This window comes from Haliaeetus leucocephalus, unplaced genomic scaffold (genome assembly GCF_000737465.1).
Source record: "Haliaeetus leucocephalus isolate CR32 unplaced genomic scaffold, Haliaeetus_leucocephalus-4.0 Scaffold229, whole genome shotgun sequence".
Lineage (NCBI taxonomy): Eukaryota > Metazoa > Chordata > Aves > Accipitriformes > Accipitridae > Haliaeetus > Haliaeetus leucocephalus.
Genome location: NW_010972665.1, coordinates 418,270 through 441,099, shown reverse-complemented (window position 1 = coordinate 441,099; position 22,830 = coordinate 418,270). Strand labels below are relative to the sequence as shown.

Below are 22,830 nucleotides of genomic sequence, written 5' to 3'. Positions count from 1 at the left end.
CTTACACAGCAGTCACTGAACAGTTGAGAAGTTGAGAACAGTTAGAAGTTGAGAAAAGCCTGTTTTTTAGAAGTACCTATTCAAAGAGCCAGCTATTTTGGTGTTATTAATCATTTCTATATGCCATGACCTTCTGTAAGTTTTGACATATAACTGACTTAAATGTTGACGACTGAGTCTACCTACTGTTACGGGGGGGGGGGGGATGTTAATTGATTTATATTGAATTAGTGCTTCTCTGATTCTGGAGCCAAACCATCTCCCTGAAAAATTTAGTGTAGAAGGAGATGCCCTAAAATTTGCCAACTCTGCACCACCCCAAAAGTTCAGCAAGCTGGTCAACTATAACCAAGGGACTAAAGTGGGGGTAAGGAGGGGACCAATCCACTATCTTTTCCTGATCTGGAGGTCAATCACATCATCTTCACAGCATAGCCTGAGATTTTGTTGTGCCTTAAGATCATAAGCGGTAGGTAGCTTGTTAGCTTTGGAACGTGACCGTAGGCATTAGCCAGTACTTCATGGTATATAAGCAATGATTTGTCATTTAAAGATGTTAAGACTTTGACCTGCAAACGTTTCCTATCAGTGATATTTTCACTGTCCTCACTGCAGTGTATGTTCATTTGGCTAGCTGTTCCGAGATTTGGATGAGGGTTAAGTTAGGCTTTTCACTTATAAGACCTGGCAAATCATATCATAGTGATTTAAGGGCTTTCTGTCCTCAACTTTCTGCTGCTTCAGCTCTGGAGTCATCCCTTCAGTAGCAGACGTTGCAGAATGGACTGTGTACCTACTCATTAGCCTTCATGACTCACAACCCAGGGCAGTAACATAAACAGAAATCAGTGGCAGATGAAGTTCTGAGTTCTGAGCTACCATGGCTGAGAAACAAAAATCCTGCCTCTTCATTTATCTACTGGGGATAAATGTCATCAGAGGAGTGGGGAATAGAGCCTGGGGTAATAAACTCTTCAATTGCCCTAGGGTAAATGGTCCTCTCTTCTCCCTAAACAGCAGGAGAATTCATATGCCAAGAGAAGGTATTTCTCCAAAGGCATTGGGCAGCAAAGAAACAGTTTACCTTTGGATGTGGGATTAGGTAGATAGTTTCATGGATTGGAGGCACTATCCTACAAACAGGAGGTGGGTAAGTAGTTGGTTGTTGAAAGTGAATAGTTAGTTTCTCCTGCAATGCTGTTAATCATTGCTGAGTTCTTAGCTAGTTTAGGCTATGGACAGTACGTCTCCAAGCCTGCAGGTATTAAATTACCATTGATGATTTTCAGTTTGATGCCCTGTCTTTAGATAGAAGGTAAGTTGTTACCCTAAGTTAGTGGATAGCTGAATATCCTAAGCCATGAGCAGTACATAATAATCTGCACGGGTCACTGGAAAATAATTACATTAGTTAATGAATACTGAGGTTAATTAATTACCAATTAATTGCCACAGGTTATAGATAGCGAGTTGCCCATAGCAGCAGTGAATCAGTTACTAGGGGGAAAGAGATATGTTACAAAAAGGGTTGTTAGCTACATTGGTTATAGGCACCTGATGATTTCTTTACGAAAAGAACAGCCCTTAATGTCAGCAAAGCAATAGCAAAGCCAACTGTGAAAGCTCTTACAATGCTAGTATACCATTCAAACATGTGTGCACCATTACTGAAGTCTGAGGAATGACTTACCAGGAACCATTCCTGCAAGAGTTGAGGTTGGGTAGCTGCCTTGTCCAGTTGGGGGAACATGGGGTGGGTAGCCAGGCAAGGTGGTGCTTGCCATATCACGACCTGGAAAGGGAAAGAATCAGGACAGGTGATCAACAGGGATAAGATCTTTCAATATTGATTTGATATCACCTTTTGTCCCACTGTCACATGACTGGCAGCTTGATAGGCAAGTGCTGTGCAGCCTTCTCTTACGTAAGTGCTGTGCATCCACTGAAAATTTTGGGGGAAGATTGTGGCACTTTTGATCTGACACTGTAAGGATGGATGTTAAAACTTAGCTTTGTGAGGCTCAAAAGAATTTGTTTTTTTTCATTGTAGATTTTGGATCTATTTTAACTAAATCAAAATGGCCCTGAGCTGCACAGAGAATGGCAGCATTACTCATTGCCAGAGTAGCTGCGATCCTCTCTATATGCAGTGGATGCAGTTCCAAAACTGTGGTGTTGTTGCTTTAGGGCATGATCAATGTGCAAGGCATTGGAAAGTGATCCAAGAATTTTCTGTGCCTGTCTGTCTTCCCATCTCTGCCATTCACCTGCTGATGATTTTAAGCAAGTCACTTCACCTCTCTGTGCTTCTTTTTATGCTGCAAACTCTTTGGTGCAAGGGCACACTTTTAGTACATTTGCACAGTGCTTAGCATGAGATCAATACCGGTTGGACTCCTTCCAGGTGCTGGTGTAATACATATAATAATAGGATCATGCAAATTAGTTTGAGTCACACTTCATTTTTATCAGAGGTACAAGTTTTTATTAGTAATACTTAAAGTTGTGATATCTTTTCTCCACCAAAGAAGTAGAGAGGGGTGTGGACTGGGTGGATGATTGTAGTTTATTTTTCATCTCTTAGGAAGTGCAGCTGGAGGCTTCTTGGTTGGTGCCAGAGGCATTTCCTCATTTGGACTGGTTAGCCTGAAAATGGGCCAGCCAGAAGGGCATTTGCTGTTAGTGCTTATTGCATTTAAATGAACTAAAATCATCTCAGAAGCTGCTGGGAGTTTCAAGCCAAAACCAGGGGAAAAAAAAAGCCTAAATAAATTAAGATAATCTTTCCCCCACAGCTGCTGGGAGATTTACAGCTCAACCTCCAACACTGCCTACTGAGATCTCAGCCTGTTCCAGGCTTCCAAAGCCTTTCACATTACCTAGGTGAACTGTAGCTCACCAAGAATTTTGTTCCTTTGTTAAATTTTGTCTCTCCTGTCTGTTCGAACTGGAGAGCTGGAGTCTGATTTGCCTTTAGAAGTGACAGGTTAAGTATGGCCCATTAACACCACTGGAGTCACTGTAACTGTGCTGGGATATGCCAATGAAAGGAGAGTAAGAGTTGGTTTAGCTCTACTAGTGGCAGAATGATAACTGATAAAGTGGGCCCTGGAACAAGCATGAATCTTGGCTGGCGAATCAGAAATACGTAACAGTTACACAGCAAAGCAAAAACTAATCAACATGGAGCATTAATCTGAAGGGAGGAGGTAGGCTAAACCAGTGGCATTGCTTTCACAGGTCTTGACTAAAGATTACAGAGGTGATTTGCTCAAGAAAAAAGGAATGCAAGTTCATTCTTTCTCCCTGAAGAGGTTTCTGATCAGTTCTGATCAGCCTGATGTTCCTAGCTCACCTCCTCTTAGATAATGGCACAGAACTACCAGACAATGGCCAAACCACTTTCCAGCCACTCCATAAATATATAATGCCTCAGGGATTTATATTCTACATTCTTCTACTCTTCTATCACCATCATTCCTTTAGTGATTTGTAGCTGTGTGTTAAGGTGTATGATTAACACCTATTAGATGTAGTTCTTTTTTTTTTCTTCACATTCTTTTAAGGCAAGAAAGTTTTATGCTTAAAATTCATCTTCTTTTGGTTTCATTTATTGACTAGCCTGAGAAATAACAACAGGTGATGAGTGAGAAAACTGTGTCACTGAAAAGTTAGAGAGAATATTACATAGCAGCAGGCAAAATTAATTCATTTTGACACTTCCATTCAGGTGGGAACACATACACACTCACTCTGCTACTCGATCTATGCACATACGCCCCTGTGTTTTTATTCTGTCATGAGCGCACACAGGCTGATGTTCAACACTCAGTGTGGAAAATTCATTGGGAAAGTGATCATCTGTCAAAATCTCAATCTTGAAAAAGAAGGTAACAAACAAGTACAGTACCAGCAACACGAATAAGAGTCCCACAGAGAGACTCTTAAAATGCTGTTACATACAAGCAGGCCCCTTCCATTACCTCCTCTCATTACCAACAGGTAGACAGGATTATTAAATTCTTGTGCTCCAGGGCTATGGCAACGCTAGCACCTATCCTGCTCATAACATGCTTCCAACTCCAGCTATTCTCCCTTCTCCAAGAGCCTTTTGAGTGAGGAACAGCATCTTCATCACTGTGACATTGTTTGAGCTTTCGAACACTTTCTCCCATGTCTAATTCTCTGTAAGTGTCCTAAGGCAGGTGCCTCTCCTGAAACACAGTGCCTTCTAGGCTAGGGAGTGGTCATATATGACTGCATCCCCAGGGAGCTATATTGTTGAAGAGAGTCTGTCAGGAGACTTCTTGGCTTAGGAAGTGCCCAGAGCTCAAAGGCTCTTATTGGTTGCAGTAAGATTAGACCAAAACAGTGTTATGAACACAAAAGTCTTCTCTGCTGTTACTTGCTGCTTTCCTACAGGGATGTTTAGAAATGCAAATCTCACCTGACAAGACAAAGGGAGGATGTTAGGTCAAAAGAGAAAAATAATACAGGAACATGAAGGAGGCAGAGATAAGATGTGTTTCTTGAGCATTAGGAACTGTGGTCTGCCCTAAGACTTTGTCTGTTCTGAAAAAGCCCAAATTACATTCTTTGACAGTGGAGTGACAACAGCCTGAATGGTCACCTAAATTGATACCCACTATTTCATCCAAGCCACCCCTGAGCTCATGCAGCAATGTTGCTTCAGTCACCTTGCACAGGATTTTCCCCTAGTACCTATCTGAAACTTGTCCTTCCTCCCCATCCTCCCCTCCAGCCTGCTGCTCCTATGTGCTGCCATCTTCTGCAACCTGTTTCTTCACTTCTGTTCTTCCCTTAAAGGCCACCTACCTCAGGTCTGTATTCCTTTGGCTGTAAGACATTATAGTCTCTCACCCACCCTTCCTGGTCTTGACATTCAGACGTGATGCCCTGTTTCTTAACTACTTGGTCTGCTGTGTGAAGGCACCAGCTCACATTGATGCTTCCAAACCAGGTGACTCAAATATTGCTCACAACGTAGCTATGGCAGTGCTCACCAACTGCCTATGTATTTATATTTATCTAACTTAGTAATTTGTACAACCCATGCTGAACAACCCTGTCAGTCCTAGAGCTGGCTAGGTTATTCAAACTGCTATCATCCACCTTAGGCTAGCACACAGTACCCTTGCTGTGTACTCAGGGGCATTATGGCTATTGAAGCAACACAGGATTTTACTGTGTGAGTGTTTCTATACTAAGTCCAGACCCATCCAAGTGGGACACCCAGTCACTTCTAGGTAGTTACAGCTTCTTTTCCCATTTTATTCTAAAAAAAATGAAGGACAGGCATGGAATCCTTTTGTGACTCCATGGAGCTGAGAACACATGCTGCGTACACAGAACTGGAACATGGTTGCTCTGGCTCCCACTTGCACTCAAAGAGCTTGCAGCATTTATTGGTCTCCCCATCAGACGAAACTGAACCCCTTGCCTGCAGCATCCCCACTGAGTTTGTGGCCAAGGCCAGTTACCTGCTATCAGAGGCTGGCTGCTGGACTGCCCAAAGTGGGCACCATGATGAAGGAAGGCACTGTAGCAAGGCGTGGACGCATCGTCTGAAAGGGCCATGTGGAAGGGCTGAAGATCAGCCTGCCCAGAGCCGACCGGCGTGGTGGGGGTGAAAGGGGTGAGAGAGGCTCCATGAGGCTCTTGCTTTATACTGAGGGGAGAGGAGAGGTTTTCTGTGGTAGGGTAAGGGATGGACACAGACAGACAAAGGGAATGGGGGAGGAAGAGGAGGGTGGGGAAGGGAGGAGAGGAAGAACAAAATGGGTAAATGAAAATGGAGTGGTTAAAATCTACAGGGAAATTAATTTAAAAACCAAAATAAAAATAAAAAGGTTAGGAGTAGATCAGAGGAGCCAGTGCTGAGACAACAGCAGCATCTGCACCCAGGGGCTAGGCTCTGACTGCAGGGGTGCCTCTGCAGGGGCAGCAGGGGATTAGGAGAATGGAGTGCAGTGGCAGATGGGAGGAATGGGATGCAGGAAAAGGAGAGGTGAGGGAGGGAACATGCAGGAGAGGAAGGACAGGAAAAAGCGTAGGGTTGGGAAGGAAAAGAGTGCTCTGAAGCTTCTGTGCTCCCTTTCCTGCTGCTTTCACTCACTGGCTGAGGGTGCATGAAGATGCTACGCTTAACACAGTTTGGCCCAGGGAATTATACCACTTTGTCTCTTCAAACACAAGATAATCTTTCCCACGAGAGCAGCGTTGCTATGAGCATCTATGGATGCTTGGCGTAATGGCTAAAGCTTCTCAAGCCAAACTCCATAAAATCTTTGACAAAAAAGTTGTAGCTTAAGTTTGAGGTGGTTAAAATAAAAATGGGACTGCGCAATTAATGGGTGGATAGACAGATATTCAATCAATTGATCTTGTTCACAGTGGCACACTTTGGAGCTTTAACCATAAAAGCAGTCAGTACTGACTCTGTTCCCAGAGTATAGTGTTGCCAGATACCTTGACAGAGAGATATAATGGGGGAAAAGAAATGTGGGGGACTTAGAAAAGATCTCATTTTCATTGTTTGCATTGGACCTCCCTTTCTGATGTGCAGATTTGCATAGGCACAATAGATACAGCTTTGCAAATGCTCCTAATTTGGCTGCCAAGTAAGAAGTTTGGAAATTGGAGAACCCTGTGACCTAAAGCATGGGTACTCCAGAACACCCGCTGTTGTTGGGTCAGCCATAATAGAGTCCTATACTTGAACATCTGAAAGTGAAGTATGGATGATGTGATCAGATCTGATCCAAATCATCTAGCAAACCATCCACCCTCAGGTAAACAAATTAAAGCCAATAAATGAAAGCCATCTCTCTGCCGTGATGGCAAGTGTTGCCAATGGCCTATGAAATAAGTTAGTTCTGGTGGTTTTGATTTATAAAGATAAATATAAATGTGACATATAATTAGGCCATAAATCTGACTTTGTTAATGTAGAAGTGGCTTAATTAACTCTAGGCACCTTATTGCGAGCTGCAATGCTCACCTAGACAATAAAGGGCTGGGCAGTTTCTATCTGTGAACGCTGTTTATCCTGAGGCATTTGTTTCCTAAAGGTTTGCTACCTGGCAAAAATGATAGTTTGCCATCTGTGTTCTCCTCCAAATACCTCTAACCTGGATGGCCAGCAAAGTTCTCTGATCACTGAGACTCCTTTGCAGCAAAGACATATGTTCATGGTTCAGTTGATGGGGAAGGATCAGTGCTGGCCAAAAGGTGTACAGTTCCTCTTTATTTAGTTTACTTATGTGAAGTCTCTGGTATGCTGAGGATGGTAATTTCTTCTCCCTTTTTGCTATAGGAAGCTCTGTTTGGCAAGGACCTTTTGTGGAGGATATGGGGAATAGAAGCTGGAGTATCTGGTTCTTGTTGCACAGTTAATTAAAGGCACTAGAGTAGGCAGCACATCAGTGCCCAGCTTCTGCTTTTTACAACTATATACTATCCTACAATCCTACCAGTGAGCCTTCGTTTTCCAGTGCCAGACTCTGTAGATGGAGAACCCCAAAGCTATTTTTCTGCTGCATCCTCTGTCATCAGATGGCAAGGATTGCACAGATTTACCTTCAGGCCAGACAGGCAGAGTCACCACCAGCAGTCTGGGAGTGGTGAAGCCTTTATCCAAATAATGTTGATACTAGATAATTTGGATGAACAGATCTATCTGCAGGCAGAGGGCCAAAAGTACCCCTGGCTTTCAGGGGCTGCAAGTGAAGTGATACATTTTTCAAGGAAGTCATTTGACAGTCATACCTAAATAAACTAGGGACACTTTGGTCCTGGGCATTTTCCATACTCCTTTTTCAGCTCTCCAAGAGCTGAAAGAGAGAGCAGGTGTGGGGAACCACTGGGGAGGAAAGGGAAGAGAAGAAGATGGACACGGGAAGCGTGGGTGGGCAGAAGCAAGAGGTGCTATGGGCAGAGGTTAATCCTGTTTGCACAGCCCCCATGCACGTTGGGTTTCCTAGTCCCTCCCCTGCTTTATTTCTCTTTTAAAGCATGGAATTTTCAGCCATAATCCTTCCTAAACCGCAGCATTTTTCAGGCACTCTGTGTAAGTGAAACCATAATCTCTGGTAAAACAGACTGCTTAAGCTGCTGTAGCATTAGGCCAATCTGATCCAGCCCCTGGATTTCCGCTCTGCCCAGCCACCACGGAGAGGATTTCAGCCTGAAAGACTGTCTAAAGCCCTTGCAATGGGAACAACAGTGCTAGGCCTTGCCTTGCAAAGCTGAGAAGGGTTAAGGGACCAGAAGCTATTTGTCCTGGTGTTGTGAGGCTGTTAAAGCCCCTGTCAGACTCACAGCAGAGATGAGCCCAACCCTCTCTTGAACACATCAAGGCTTATGAAGAAAAATTCCTCGCACCTTCCAGAGGCAGCACTACTTACTCAGTACGGGGGATAAAGAAGTCAGCAGTAACATGGCAAAGAGACTGGGACATAATAATGCTAAACACTCTTCCCTCTAAGAGTAGTGGAGAGGAGGCAAGGATAAGGTCAGACAGCAAATGATTGTACAACCAAAACTCAGACTTTTATGTGTCTATTTATCTATCTGTCTATCTTTCCCTCTATGCTCTGCAACTGCACAGACATAACTTACATCCCATGTATCTTTACCGGTGGATGGCATTTACCACTTTTTACTCCTTTGTTGTCCAACTCTCCCCTGACTAAAAGTACCCGAATTCTGTCTCTGATATAACTCCTGCCGCTACTATGCTGGAATAATTGCCCCAGCAGTGAATTATAGCTCCAAAGTGTGTCAGTGTAGACAAGATCAATTGATTGATCTATCTATCCACCTGTGAACAGCACAGTCCCATTTTTCATTTTAATCACCTCAAACTTCAGCTGCACCTTTTTTGTTTTCACTTCTGATTTACTCCATTCTCTAATTCTTTCGTATTTGTGATAGAGAACTTGCCCTTTCCTATCCCAAGTCCTGCTAGTGCCAGCAAGCTGTGGAGCTGTGCTGTACTGGCTTATCTGTGTCTTGGGGGGTGTCCCTCAGTAAGGCTGCATCAGTGAACCCCAAGGTATCCATCAGTGTCTTATTCCTAAGGCTGGAATAAGGACGTGTAATCAAATGGGGGGTGGAATGAGTTTGCAATCCCTTTCCAAAGCAGCAGCAATCTGTTCCTGTCCCAGGCTCCTTTCTTCTTCTAAATGCCAAATGATATCCTTCTTTATAAGTGACAAAAAAATGCCACCGAATGTCATGGTGGGGGAAATCTGAAAGGGTCAGCAGGGTGGGGATGTAGCTGGAAACATAGCAGAGGACTACTTATTTTGTGCATCTCCTACTCCTCTCTTTCTGACTGTACTTGCTGAGTTATGGCTGTTTTTCTTCCTTTCTAACCCTCTCCTCTGTTATTCTGGCGGAGAGCTAGAACTGGTGATCTCTGGCCTAAATTCCCCCTGCGAATGAAGGGATTTTGGCCAGACAGGGTGAGAGGAAGATTCACAGCTTTGGGTTCCTACAGAGACTCGTCTCAGCTTTTATTGTGCTCTCTGCTGCTGAAGGGAAGGGAAGCAGGGGGGTTTGCAGGACCAGATAAGCTGCTTGTTTTTCATTGCTGGCTTCCTGGAGGATAAGCTACCTGCATCCAGTGCTCCTCTTATTTTCAGTAAACAAAGAAGATCAAGATGGCACATCCCTGCATAAGGCACGCCTTGTACACAGCCACTTAACAACACTGCTCACCATCTTGACAATGTTTAGCATTCTTCATCTTTTCCTGGGGTCTCTATCAAGTATTTGTATGACCCCAGTGCCTCACTCTTTAGAACACATATCCTTACAGCATTCCTTAGGGATCACTGTTTTATCTGTGAGGAACTGAGCCCAGAGAAGATGTACCCAAGTTCGTGTAGGAACCCTGGGCCAAAGCTGAATCTTATCTCAGGTGTTTTGAATCCTACACTTGTACCCAACATTGAAACATTTTTTTCCATGTTGACATTCTCCATTCCTTAGAAAAGTTTCATTGTGGCAAACAGAATGGGACTGGCTCCTCAGCATTCATACACTGGTGAGTTTACACTACAGCCAGTGGAATCACATCACTTTATCCCACGTGAGAATCTTGCCTCAAATTCTAGAAGTCATGCAAAAGACCAGACTGGACTGACACAGCGTATCTTTCACTTTTGCTTTCTGTCATGTCAGAAGAACCGCTTTGTCTTTCATTTCTTAGTTTTCTAGCTTTTCTTTTGCAAGAGCATTATGCAAGTTGCACTGAAGATAAAGGTCATCCTGGGTTTTTTCCCTCCTCTGTGATCATAATAGACCCTTGCTAGAACAACTGAAAAGTGTGCAAAGACTAATCTGTTTCTCATTGTACCTTTCTTGTCTTCTCTTTGTATTCCTGCTGACTGGAGAACTAGCCTTGTGTGTTCAGGTTTATTTTTTGTTTCTGCACAGATCCATCCATGCTCTTAGCTCAATGTTTTACATGTGGGTTGTTGAAATACATGTTTAAAGAAACAACCTTGGATTGCTTTCCCCTGAGAGTCAAAACTGTTGTGACATCACTGATGTCAAGTTTTGAAATCTATTTGCCCCATTTTTTATAAAACTGAATTTTACAAATCTAGATTTTGTGTCTGATCTAATTTCTGCTCTCCAAGTAAACTGACCTGCTAACTCTATACATTACTTTGGAGAGAAAAAGTTTTATAGTCCTCGTACAGAGCTTCCAGTAGACCTGTGATCTGGACTTACTCTTTGAAGCTAGTTGAGTACTGTTAGTGTTAATCACTTGAGAACTCCACTGAAGTCAACTTCATGTGGCTCTAAGTACATTTGTTTGCAGATGGAGCTGATGAAGGAAGATGTGCTTTAAAGTCTTGGGGGTGGGGGCGGAAATGTGCAACTAGTGCACTTGACAAACAGAGAAGTTCAGTGGAGTTCATACTGTTGTCCCCATTCTTGAGTCCCAGCCTATCAGGCTGGGCAATTACTTCCTCCCTTAAAGTGTAGCATATGCTTATTCCTTGGTGGTTGGGACTTAAATGTTACCTCTTAAACAAGACACTTTTGAAATATATGCTGGGAAATGTAATTAGAACGTGTTAGCTTTTCACACAGTCCTCATTATAGGTACCTCCAAGGTTTCATCACAATGATACTCTACTGATCATAAGATAGGATAGATCTTCCTCAGTAGCCCACAGAAATCCTAAACCTGCAAAGAAGGGCCAAAGATTGCCATAAGCTTTCCGTTTCTCTGAAAGACTGCAGTGGGTAATTTCAACTGTACAAGCAGCTGGCCTGGTTAAATCCAGTACAGCTGATGGACATTAAAAGTTATTAACACCTGCTGACAGGTGTTGCTTAACTCAGATATAAAGCACAGTCTTTGCTGTCAATGCACAAATATCTACATCACAAAAATTTTCATCATAGCCATACTTACTGGATCCTTCATTTAGCCTCAAAGAAAAGGCAAAAACTGCATTGTTGGGAAGATGATATAATTACTTTCTCTAAAAAAGTCCCTTTTTATCCAGCAGCATAGAGTATGGCAGCCTTCGATGTTGTCCCCTTGTTGAGGGAAATTGGAGTGGGAATGCCAATTCACTGCTATTGTCATTACATGACATTGTCATTCACTGCTATTGTTCACTTAAATGCTAATTTAAGGAAGGTGAAGACTTTATTTCTCTCGGGCCCATCCATTTCTGGGTTCCTCACTTCAATATGCCTTTCAAGCCCACAAACCACCTTCTTCAGCATCATAAAGTTACTGTCAGTGAAACTTCCATTGGATGCATGGAAATAGTTTAAGTGATTCTTTTCCCCCTGGCTATTCCTGTATGTTCCATCTGACCATCTATCACCCTCAGCCATTTGGTCCTGGAGAAGAGTAGTAACACCTTTTGCCTTTCCAAATTCCTTGACTAGATAAGAAGATATTATCTCTTCTTAGGGACGGGAAGCAGTTGATGAAATTTGGAGGTCCTGTGGACTTCTGCTTTTGCTGATTCCTCATCTTAGAGGACAGGCTTGCTCACAGAAAATACCTCTTCATTTTGATGAGGTAGGATAGTAACAAGCTTGTAGCAGCCTCATGAATGATTATTATATTCCATTTTCAGGGCATTGGGGCATCCAGAGATGTGTCCAACCGGCTGCCTGACTGCTGGTGGCTGCAGCTGCGATGCTGTGCCACAGAGTGCGGGTCTGCATCTGCAGGATTTGCCATCACCAAAGCCAATTTGGGGCCCCTAGCAGTTTGTTAAAGAGGTTTTCTTAAGTCAGCTCAGTCAAGCCCTGACCAGGGCCATTGCTTGCTGCTGTCAGAGGCTAAGTAGATTGGAGCAAGACAGGAAATTTTCACCAGTACAAACAAGGAAAAGGGGAAGGAAATGCTCCCCCTCTCAGCGTAATGATGTAAGTACAGCTGAATGTAATGGTCAGTTTTAATCATGGTTTTAAACAGCAAGCTAGATCAACTTGTTTTACATTTGCACTATGAGGCTGTTTTCTAAAAGGTTGAATTTTATGGGTGGTAACAAATATTTTGACAAATACAAAATTTACACTAAACGTGGTTATTTCAATTTTTGCTAAGTAGATGAACTGCATCTGTACACATTTATTTAAGCAATTATGTTTAATATAATTTGTCTTTACATATTATTATATGAGAAAATAGTGAACGATGAGTCCATATTATTATTTTATTAGATTATTAACTTTTTACTTGTGATCTGTGTCAAGTTATATTTGGATGGAAATTAGAATTAAATTAAAAACAGGATTTGTAATTATTCATGCTAATTAAATAAAATGACCACAAGTTCCCTGACTTCCTAAATATACTAGAACAGAAAAAGCAAGCTTTTCTAAGTGGATTTTGCATTAAAAATGACATTAAATAAAAGAAAGGATATATAAAAGAAGGAATTTGAACTGATTTCAGAACCCAGTTTTAGAACTAATAGATCTCATCCTTTCACACCAAGCTTAATTCAATCACTGACAGAGGAAAACAAATGTTTCTGCTTTTTCAAATCCTAGTTTGTTTCTTAGTTTTAAATGACCTGGTTATTGTATTGAGCAAAATTCTCTTCAGTTCACTCACTAAGCTGAAGCAAAGGAAGTAATATCTTTTCACCTTGCAGGAGGCTAAAGTTCTCAAAAGATTGTTTATCATTTCAGAAAAACTTTGGATCCAGGTGTCTAGCCAGTGATTTCTCTGTGCTTAGCATCACAACTTTCTTGAAAACTTTCCAAGAAATCAGATGCTGCTTAAGTAATATTTTCATATGCCTTTCAGACACAGCAAGTAGCCTTTATGTCAGTAATTCTAAATTTTTTTTGCATACATTCATGTATGAATTTAAAAATTAACTTAAACTGAAAAAAAAATCTGACCCCATGCCACATAGACTAGGTCTGGAGGAAAGTGAGATCGATGGGGTTTGTACTTTTTTGGTGCCTTAGTTTGACACATCATGAGTTGTCATCAGGATTTCTCACCCTAGATGATACTTGTTGCTTTAGGGAAAAATTTATTTCCCAGAGAGAAGGAAACATTTTCTACACAGGACATGGTAGCTGTTTTGGTGGGTAGTGATGATTTTAAAAGCTACCTATTCCTGTTAATAGGTGCTAACCATAGCACAGAAGCACTCAGAAACCTCCTCACAGAAAGAGAGGGGGACACATACTCCCATTTCAGTCAACAGCAGGAGTTCCTGAAGTACTTTTTTTGCCCCATTTTTCTTGGGCTTGTCTTTTACCTTTACTTTTCTTTGTAGATCTCACTGATTGTAGCAGGCTGGCAAACAAGGTCTATTTAGTTAAAACTGCTGGGATTCAATTAAGGGAAGTTTTTCTTTACCTTTGCTGTAATTTTAGAATCCCTCTAGTAGGTAAATCCTCCCCTTTAGTAGTCTATTAATAAGCAAGTTTCAAGCCATACATGAAAAGTCCATTACGTTTTATTTCCCATAGTGCTGCTTCTCTGTTGGGTAGCTTCCTGGCTAGATAATTGAGTTGGAAAGGACTCTGCTTCCAAACTATTAATCTAAGCCCCCAGAACTCAGAACCTGATTTTAAGACACCTCACTTCTTCATGCATGCCTATTCCAAAAGATGTGACTTCTGATGGTGCTTAAAGAAGAATTTTGACCCTTCTTCTCAAAGGATTCAAGGCTTCTGTGAACAACCTTGTGCTTTTAAAGTACTGCTGTTGCTAGTGCCAAAATCTTGAGGTTCTCCTCTGCTCACCTCTCAGGTGTTGGCAATTGAGTACCTTCCAAACTCAAAGATCTGTAGAAACTACTGAATAAAAGAAAGCTATTGAGGTTTTCTGTGTTTACTTAGCCCTGTACAGATTTATACTCATCTGCCTGGGCTGTCTGCCTTCAACAGAAATAACTGAAGTAGAACCTCTCAACAACAGAATTCTTGTCTTGGTGTTCAACTGCATGTACTTGCCTTATCTTGGTATGTTCAAGCTTGGATCTTTGCTTCTAGGAAATCTGACTGGTGTCCAAAGATACTGTCCAAGAAACTGTCAGGGATCTATGCCAGTCTAGCTATGATGGCCATGCAACATCAAGACAAGATGTAGCTGGCCCACTGGCCTGTGTGTGAAGGAAGAGGTTAGGTGGTGTTCTCAAGCAGCTTTTAAGAACTTTCTCTGATACTTCACAAGGAATTTGAAAATTTCTACATTGTCTGTTCTATATGAAGGACAGTGGGAGCACTTTTCATAGCCAGCTAGCCCCTAAGTGTCAGCTTGTTCATGGAAATTCCTCGCAGATACTTAGTGGAGAGAAATAAGGGTGACCTGTCTGCTCCATAGTAAACAAATGTTCTTGCGAGTAATTTGCCAGTAATAAATGGATGATCTAAGATGCGTTAGAATAAGCGTCTGAAAGGGAGTGTTTGATACTGGCAGTACTAGGCAAGGCTGTGCTGTATGTAACTGTGGTGCTAAGCTGTGTCTTTGAATAGATGCCCAAGACTTTGGGGATGGCGTTCCTGCACATTGGGGAGGTGGCTGCCTGTTTTGCAGCATTTCTAGCTCTTCAATTCTGGGAAGCTTATAGACAGATAAAAGGGACTCCAGCAACATCTGTACTTAACTATCTCACTACATTCCAAGATTTAGGTAGTTACACATTGTTGAGGGTTTGATGGCTTTTGGAGGGGTGTATTCTCAGAACAGTGTGAGCTGAGAGAGCTTGCTGAGGAAAGCTAGTCATGAGCCAGAGAGAGGACTTTTTCTGAAGTCTTCAGAAAGGGCAAGAATCCAGTGCCAGACAGCTCTGGTGTGGAAAGAGCTAGAGATACTTTTTTCTGTCTGGGAAGACTGAGCTGGGAAGACTTTCTTGGAAGCTAAATCTTACATCCTGAAGTGACTGCACACAGAGTTTGTAGCCTGCACGCGTGGGTGTGTTTCACATTTGTTTCAGATATCACCTGGGTGCACGGACTGCCCTGGGACAAGAGCAAAGAGGCATTTCAAAGATGACATTACAGCAGCAAACCAGGCAGCTCACTATTACTCCAATATCCCTTCTTGGGAGAGGGATCTGGGTGATACCAAAGAAATCTGCATGCTCCCAGCCTCTTCCTTAATTTCCTGGCTAGGGTAGATCAGGAGGCAGCACTGAGTTCCTCACCTCTCTGGTCCTTCCTGAAAGCATTGCCCAGCCCCATAGCAAACATATCATGAATCATTCATCTTTAATAGATTATGCAAATTGAGGACATCAGATCAATGAAGATCAATAACTGCAACCATTTAATTGCCAGCAAAAACATTTTAAGAATGAGCATTATCTGAAGTCCTTTCTTGGGTAATGGCACCATTAATCCAAACATTGGATCCTGGCCTAAGTGTAGAGGAAAAATTCTCCGCCCCTCTTCCCCTGCTGCCTTTCAGGGTGTTGAGGGTTTTTTTTCCCTTTTCATTTCCAGTTTCTGAGTTTCCCCATCATTACCACCAGTGAACAGCTCCCAATGCTAATAGTTCTGCTTTTGTTACTCTGCACTGATTGAAATGTCGCATACAGATTGAGATGTTAGTGCTAAGTTGCCACCTGGGAATGTCAAGCTGGGTCTGAAATGAACTTTTCTCACTCTTGGATCCAGATGGATCAGATGGGGATGTTCTTGAGCTGAGCTGGGAGTGTTGCAGGGAACAGAGTGGGGATGGCACAGGGTGGGGGGGACATGAAGAAGATTTTCTGCCTCCGCCCACAGCCTCTTCTGTGAGGCCAAATCTGTCTCCTGCTGTCCCCTTGCGAGAGTCATGTACAAAGCTTGTACAGTGTCCCCAGCCTTTGGGAATTCTGCGCTCATGTTAACAGGCTGGAATGCACCATCTTCACTTAGGCAGAAGGACTAAGAAGAATTATTTTAATGACCCTTTTGAATCTTAAACTCTGATTTTAGGTGCTTCACCTTTACGTCCAGCTATGGGGATCTTCCTTCCATGAAGGAAGGAGAGTACTGCTCTCCTACTGGCTTTACACCCCAAAGACAGGAAAGTATTTCCTGTAAAGAGATGTAGATCTGCTAAATGGTAGATGGACACCAGCTGAGTTTTGTCTTGCATATGCAAATACAAAGAAAAGTGGAACAATTTTGCCACAGCTGAGCCATTTTCTTCTGGTTGGCTAAGAAACTGCATGGCTACAAGGATTCTGGATCAAGCCTGACAGCAGTAAAAGCCATGAAAAAAGTCTGGGGATGTCACACTTTCTAGACACTCCCTAACTATACAGTTTGCCTTCCCATGGTTCTCTGTGATATTTTGCAGACCTGTATCTCCTCTGTATTTGGAGTAACTGTTACTAATCTTGCCTGGTCCCAAAGTTCCTGGTAGCCAAAAGCTGCATGCAACAATATGCCTTTGCTCAGTGTTTGCTGAACAAGCAACGGCTGCCTGCCTCAGCCATAAGCTGCTTTGACTTCAGGGGCTATCAGCTGGGGCTTCTGCAAGAAAAAGTTGAGACACAGACTCCAGTGCTCTTGATTCTGTGCCATCAGAGGACAGCTTTTTGGCCAAGAGGCAACAGCTCCTTCCCTTGCTAACTTAGGACTTGCACCTCTTTTGTCACAAGTTATTTCTCAGTTTACACTGCGAGGTTTTTAGAGGGGCCACAGCAGTGGTAGGGAGAGGAAGATAGACCAAACAGGGGTGAATCACTTGGGCCTTGCCAGCTGCTTTAGCTACCCATGAGATGTGCAAATCTATGGTAGCTGTGTGAGTGGGGACCAGTGGCAACTAAAGCCTGAGAAGAAGGGCTGTGGCACCAGAATATCTCCTTATGGCTCTAGGCACACACAGGGCAGGCAGTCTAACACTAGTATGAGGATGGTGTGTCCCACGGCCCCAGGACAACCCTGTGCCACTCACGTACTGCACATGCCACCAGCGAAGAGGAAGTTTCTGTGGAGCAGCTGCTGCAGAAAATGCCTCCTACTTCTGTGCATCCCAATTCCTCTGCTGTCATGTACTTGCTCTCAATTCCTACTCTCCCAGACACACCTGAGTTTAATGTGCCCACACATGAGGGAAGGGGGAAGGCTGTGAACAAATTTCTTTTGCCAGCTGCTGTTAGAGACTCATGGGCATAAGGAAGAGGGAGTTTAGCAGTCACAGTTCAGCAGACCTCGGTATTTAGTTTGCAAATGCCCCTTCCAAATGCCAGGGCTGAATAAAACTTAAATTATTGTTTCTCCCTGAGAAAAGCAAGTGCAGATCATGGGTAAGCCATGACCCTCTTGTTCTCAGACACAAAGGAAAAAATCACAGTGCGTATCTGGACATATCTGTCCTGCACCAACATCCACCCTAAGCCCCATCTGGGCACACAAGTTCCCAATTCATGCCTGGGTTTGCCTGTCTTTGAGTCACACCTGGGAACCTCTAGGTGTACCCAAAACTGCCAATATCCTGAATTTCAAGCTTCTCTTGAGCCCTGATGTCCTCCACAGTCTTTCTGTCTCTTTCCATGTTTGCCACAGAGGGATATCTTGCATTAGCAGAAAAAGCAGAAGCTAATGGTGATGAGGGAAATAAATAAAAAGCTTGGTTCTGCTGTTTGGTCAGGCAGCTTACCGGTCACCACAGGGTACGTCTGGGGTCCTGACACATTTGTCCCCAGGTCTGGGTTAGCAGAGGTGGATAGACTTGATTTGACTTCATCGAGACCAGGGGTCAGAGCTGGGAGAGAGTACTCATTACCCTGGGGAAGAGAGGAGAAAGACAGCTCGCTATTGATGCACCGGGAGAAAGGGAAGAGTGTACAGATGGGGGGGAGGAAGAGGAGAGATGCAAACCCCTGCACAGATGGAGGAGGAGGAGGAGGAAATGGAGAAGATGAAGTGACAAGAGGGTTGCGGGGGGGTTCCTAGGATGAACTATCCCACTCGCCTGTGTGCCACTGTGAAGGGGAAGAGGGGTGAGGGATCTGGCCCATTATCTGTGGTATGACTGAGCCTTCGTTCAGTGCTATGGGGATGGCCGCCTGTGGCAGCCGAGGGAAAAAGAAAGGGGAAATCCATGTCCCCTCCTCTTGGCCGAGCGGAGGCGGGAGGTGTTTGCCCTGGTGACAAGGACAGCTGGGGCAGAGGACTGCAATGACATGACTGGGACAGACAGGCTGTAGGAGGCAGCCAGTGTTGGCCTGCTGTAGCCAGGCTCTCTGCTGAGTTGTCTGCCTCCCCTCCGCTGTTACCTCTGTCCTAGCTCTTTAAAAACAAACAAAGAAGCCTCATCCCCTGCCTCTGTCACTCTGTGCATTGGTGTATGAAATTGGGGAGGGGGGAGCCACATGGCTAACAGAAGGGTGGGAGGGGGAGAGCCATTGAATCTGAAAGGGTGTCCTGTCCGAAAGGCTCTGATAATTGCCTTTTTATTGTGACAGCCTCCGGACCAGACGCGGGAGCTGGAGAAACCAGGAAGGCTACAAAACAGCAGGAAAAGTTGCTCTGATTAATATTACGTTAAATTAAAACTGATTTTCTGCTCTTTCTGCTCCGTTTTTTTCCATGCGCTTCCCCAACCCCCTCCCCACATCTCCCCCTCCTCCAGTGGGCTCCCCACACACTGCCCCCTCCCCACCCCTGTCCCTGCTTGGCTAGGACTGCCTAGTCATTTCCAATTCCTTCTCGTATTGATCTTCCTGTAGAAATCAGTTTTGTAATTAGCTGCAAATTAGGCCTTCTACTGGGGGTGAGCCTGCCCCCTGATTTATCACCAGAGTAATTCGCTGTGATCGGAGAGAAATTAAAATGAACTCAATTAGGCTTCGGATTTGCTTTATGGGCCCTGCTCAGAGTTTCAGGGGGAAAAATGACTGTGCTGGTGCTTAATAGTCTAATGAAAGTAAATAAAGGTTATTCATTGTAATAAACCCAGGGACTCTGGGATGAAGGGAGTCCACAGCCAGCCTCTCCTTCTCTTCCTTTGTTGGTTTATGGCTTGGGGCGGTTTAAAAAGACTTTTGATTTTCATTTTATTAAGACAAACAGCTTTTGGGATAAAAGGCTGGGGGAGTAAGGGAAAGGGGGGCAGAGCAGTGTGGAAAACTAGGTTGGAGATGGGAGTCAAGTCTCAGCTTTGGGTCATGAAGGAAAATGCTCTGTTAAAGCCCGACCCTGTGGCTCACTGGTCACTGGCGTGATCTCAGAGTGCAGGAGTCTCCGTGCAGTTCTGTGTGGTGGTGAACATGCATGGCACTGTTTGCATGTTCTTGGCAAGAACATGCCTGCATACCTGCAGGTGTGTGTGCAGACGGAAAGACAGACATGGAGATTTAGGGAGAGCACAGTACGCACGTATAAGGCAAGTTCACAAGAGGAGGTAGAGCTCATGTATACACGTGCATCAGCACAGTGATATTACAACTAGAAAGTGCTGTAAAATGTAAATGTGATATATGTGCAATAACAGGGCAGTGTGAGAACAAGGGGTGAAGAGGGGGAGAGTGATTTTGGTGAAATAATCTCCCTGCCATCATCCTATGGGTGCCTGTGGGTCCCCATTACCAGGCTGGGCCCTCACCTGCTCAGATTTGATGTGCTCTGATGTTTGAAAGACGTCAGGGTAAGAAGGACGCTCAAAAACTCGATCTAAAGCTTCCAGCTGCTGCTGGGTGAAAGTGTCGCCACGAAGGTGCTTCCGCAAACTGTCCACGCTGCTCTGGGAATCTCCGTTGGGAACTGAGCCCTCGGATACATCTGCAGGGCACAGACAGAGAAAACAGGGAGTTAGCACCACCCTGGCTCAGATCGGCAAGGGATGTGGGACAAGCACAGAGTGGGAAAGAGCAGGGCCCTCCGCCTCCACCTAGGGAGCTGTGTCACTCCTGTGGGAAGGGGAGGCTGCAGGGACCCGAGGGAAGCCCCCTCCTGTAGGCTGGAGCAGCCGGGCTGCTCCCACAGGCTCTGTGGGACTCTCCTGCCCAGGATGAGTGCGGCTGTGGAGAATGGTGTTCGGCTCAGAGATGAGTTTTGGTTCCGCTGATTTTCAGTGTTAAAAATTGCCAAATCTCCATTGCTGAGCATAAAATGGGAGCAAAGCACAGCAATTAGCATCGCTAGAAGGCTACTGGAGAGCGAGCTCACAGAGAAACCAGAGTGCTGAGGATGGACCTGTACTGGAGAGGGCTGAGGAAGCCTGGAATGGAGAAAGGGCTCTCTTACAGCTTGGAAGGGAGTCAGTCTCTGTTGTAGCTCCCTGGTCCCAACAGAAGTTATATCTCTGTTATAATTTCCTTCTCATCTGATCTTGTCCTGTGGTACCCCAGATGAGTCTTTCATCCCCCTCAGATAACAGGAACGATCCTGTTTCTGACTCCATGTTTCACCAGAGACAAGTCTCTCCCAGTGGAGTGTCTGTCCCATCCAACATACGTTGGTTTCTGTTATGATCTCTGTCCTGTTCTCCCACATGTAGCTCATGATTTATCATGACCCATATCTCTGTTATAAAACTCCCTCCAAAATGAGATGAGTCTTTGCCTCTGTCAGTCCCCCCTCCTATGCAAAATGAATTACTGTATTACAAAACCTAGTCCTACACAGTGGGAACTGGTATTCCTGTGTTCTTACTAGGAAAAAAGCCTTTTTTCTGGTAGAAGCATCACCAGAAGTGCACCTCTGTCCCTGCAACAGCCCTCTGACACAGTCCAGTCTCACTGCAGTGCCTCCTGCCCCGTTCCAGGTGTCTCTATCTCTGTTGTGCTATCCCACATCTCTTACAGCCCACTCATCCCCTCTGAGGTGAGTCCATTATAAATGCCGTGCCCCATCCAAAGTGAATCTTTCCCTGTGATAAACCACCTTACCACCCACCTGGTTTTGTTTTGGTTTTTTCTCCTGCTATCCCCCAACTCAAATGAGGTGCATTTATCTCAGTTATAACCCCTTTTTATCTGAAGTGAGTGAGTCTCCTGCTATTAGCATCTGTCACATCCAAGGTGAGTCTGTCTGTTATAACCTCCTGTCCCAGCTGAAGTGAATCTTCCTTTGTCATAATCCCTCATCTCATCTGAGGCAAGTCTGCTCATTATAATCTTCTCCAACTGTGCTGAGTATCTTTCTGCTGTCATCTCTCAGCCTAACTTTGGTGAGACTGGTTATAATCCCCTGTCTCATCCATGCTGATATACCTCCATACCCTCCATGCCGAATCTCCACCTACTGTGTTTCATCAGACACAAGTCTGACTGTCTTATCACCTTGTCTAACCTAGGATCGGGTTCTCCCTCTTGCGCTGCAATTACCTTCCTGCTTTTTCACTATTATTCCTCATACTTCAGCCTTTCTTAGTGGCTTCCAGTCTGTGAATCTCAAAAACTTGCCGTCTGTCAAGGAAGTGGTTGCGGGATCTGTATAGACCATTTCCCTCCTCCATGTGATTGCGAGGGGCTCATGGGCAGATGATGCTCCCAGAAGCCTGGGGTGGTGTTCACTATGCAATGGCCAGAATCATGCCACTCTGCTGCTTCATCTTTTAGCTTGTGGATGGTGCCAAGATGGGTATTTTCCTGGCACAGTTAATGCCCAACTGGTGGCCCAGCGTTATAACTGAGCCTGCTGCCTTCTGGCTATGAGATATATCCGTTTATAGGTGATTATACAATATGATATAATCAATAGTACATTATATACAGTAACATAGTACAGTACCACTTGCAAGACCATAGAAAATATTACATATTGATTTGTCCCAGCCAGCAGCCTTCCCTCAAGCAGCCCCTTCTCTCTTTCTTTTCCACCCCTAGCCAGAGCAGGACTGTTTACTGGCGCTGATCCCTGGCATTTTCTCCTCTCCTCAGGCTTATTTGCACAAGGAAAATTCTCAAATTCCTGAAAGCTGGAGTTCATGACAGATTTAACTAAGAGAAAACAAAGCAAAGACCAGGCTTGGTGGACTGCACACTGTGTGTGTCAGTGCAGTTTTTGTGGTTTAGATGGATCGCGCTGTTACTGCAGGGGGTGGCTCGAGGCTCATGCTCCCAATTCCAGTAGGCACTTCTCTCTGGTCCTCCCTGCAGAAGACTGGCACAAAACTCCTGGGTCCAGGCTCAGAGAAAAAAAAAGTGTGTTTCTGTATCAGTGCTTGTCTCAACCTGTCTGCAGCCTGTGAAGCTGTTTGTCTTTGAGGATTTTTCCACATGTGTCAGTCAATGTGCATGACTCCACACACCATGATGCTAATACACATGGGTATTTTTGCAGTAGATCATTATTCTGGTATTCTTTAGATTCTGCACCACTGTACATGCCTGAGCAGCTGTTTGTCTGTGGCAG

General features: G+C 44.2%; 1 protein-coding gene across 1 annotated transcript in view; it reads right to left on the bottom strand.

Annotated features, from left to right (window-relative positions):
- Nucleotides 1-22,830, bottom strand: part of PAX2 (paired box 2) — an 84,485-nt gene that overhangs the window by 5,809 nt on the left and 55,846 nt on the right. Inside the window, exons 5-6 of the mRNA XM_010567710.1 lie at nt 20,078-20,253; nt 18,131-18,257 (exon numbers count right to left, since the gene is read on the bottom strand). Of these exons, the coding sequence (XP_010566012.1) occupies nt 18,131-18,257; nt 20,078-20,253 (303 nt within the window). The remainder of the gene's footprint in view (nt 1-18,130; nt 18,258-20,077; nt 20,254-22,830) is intronic.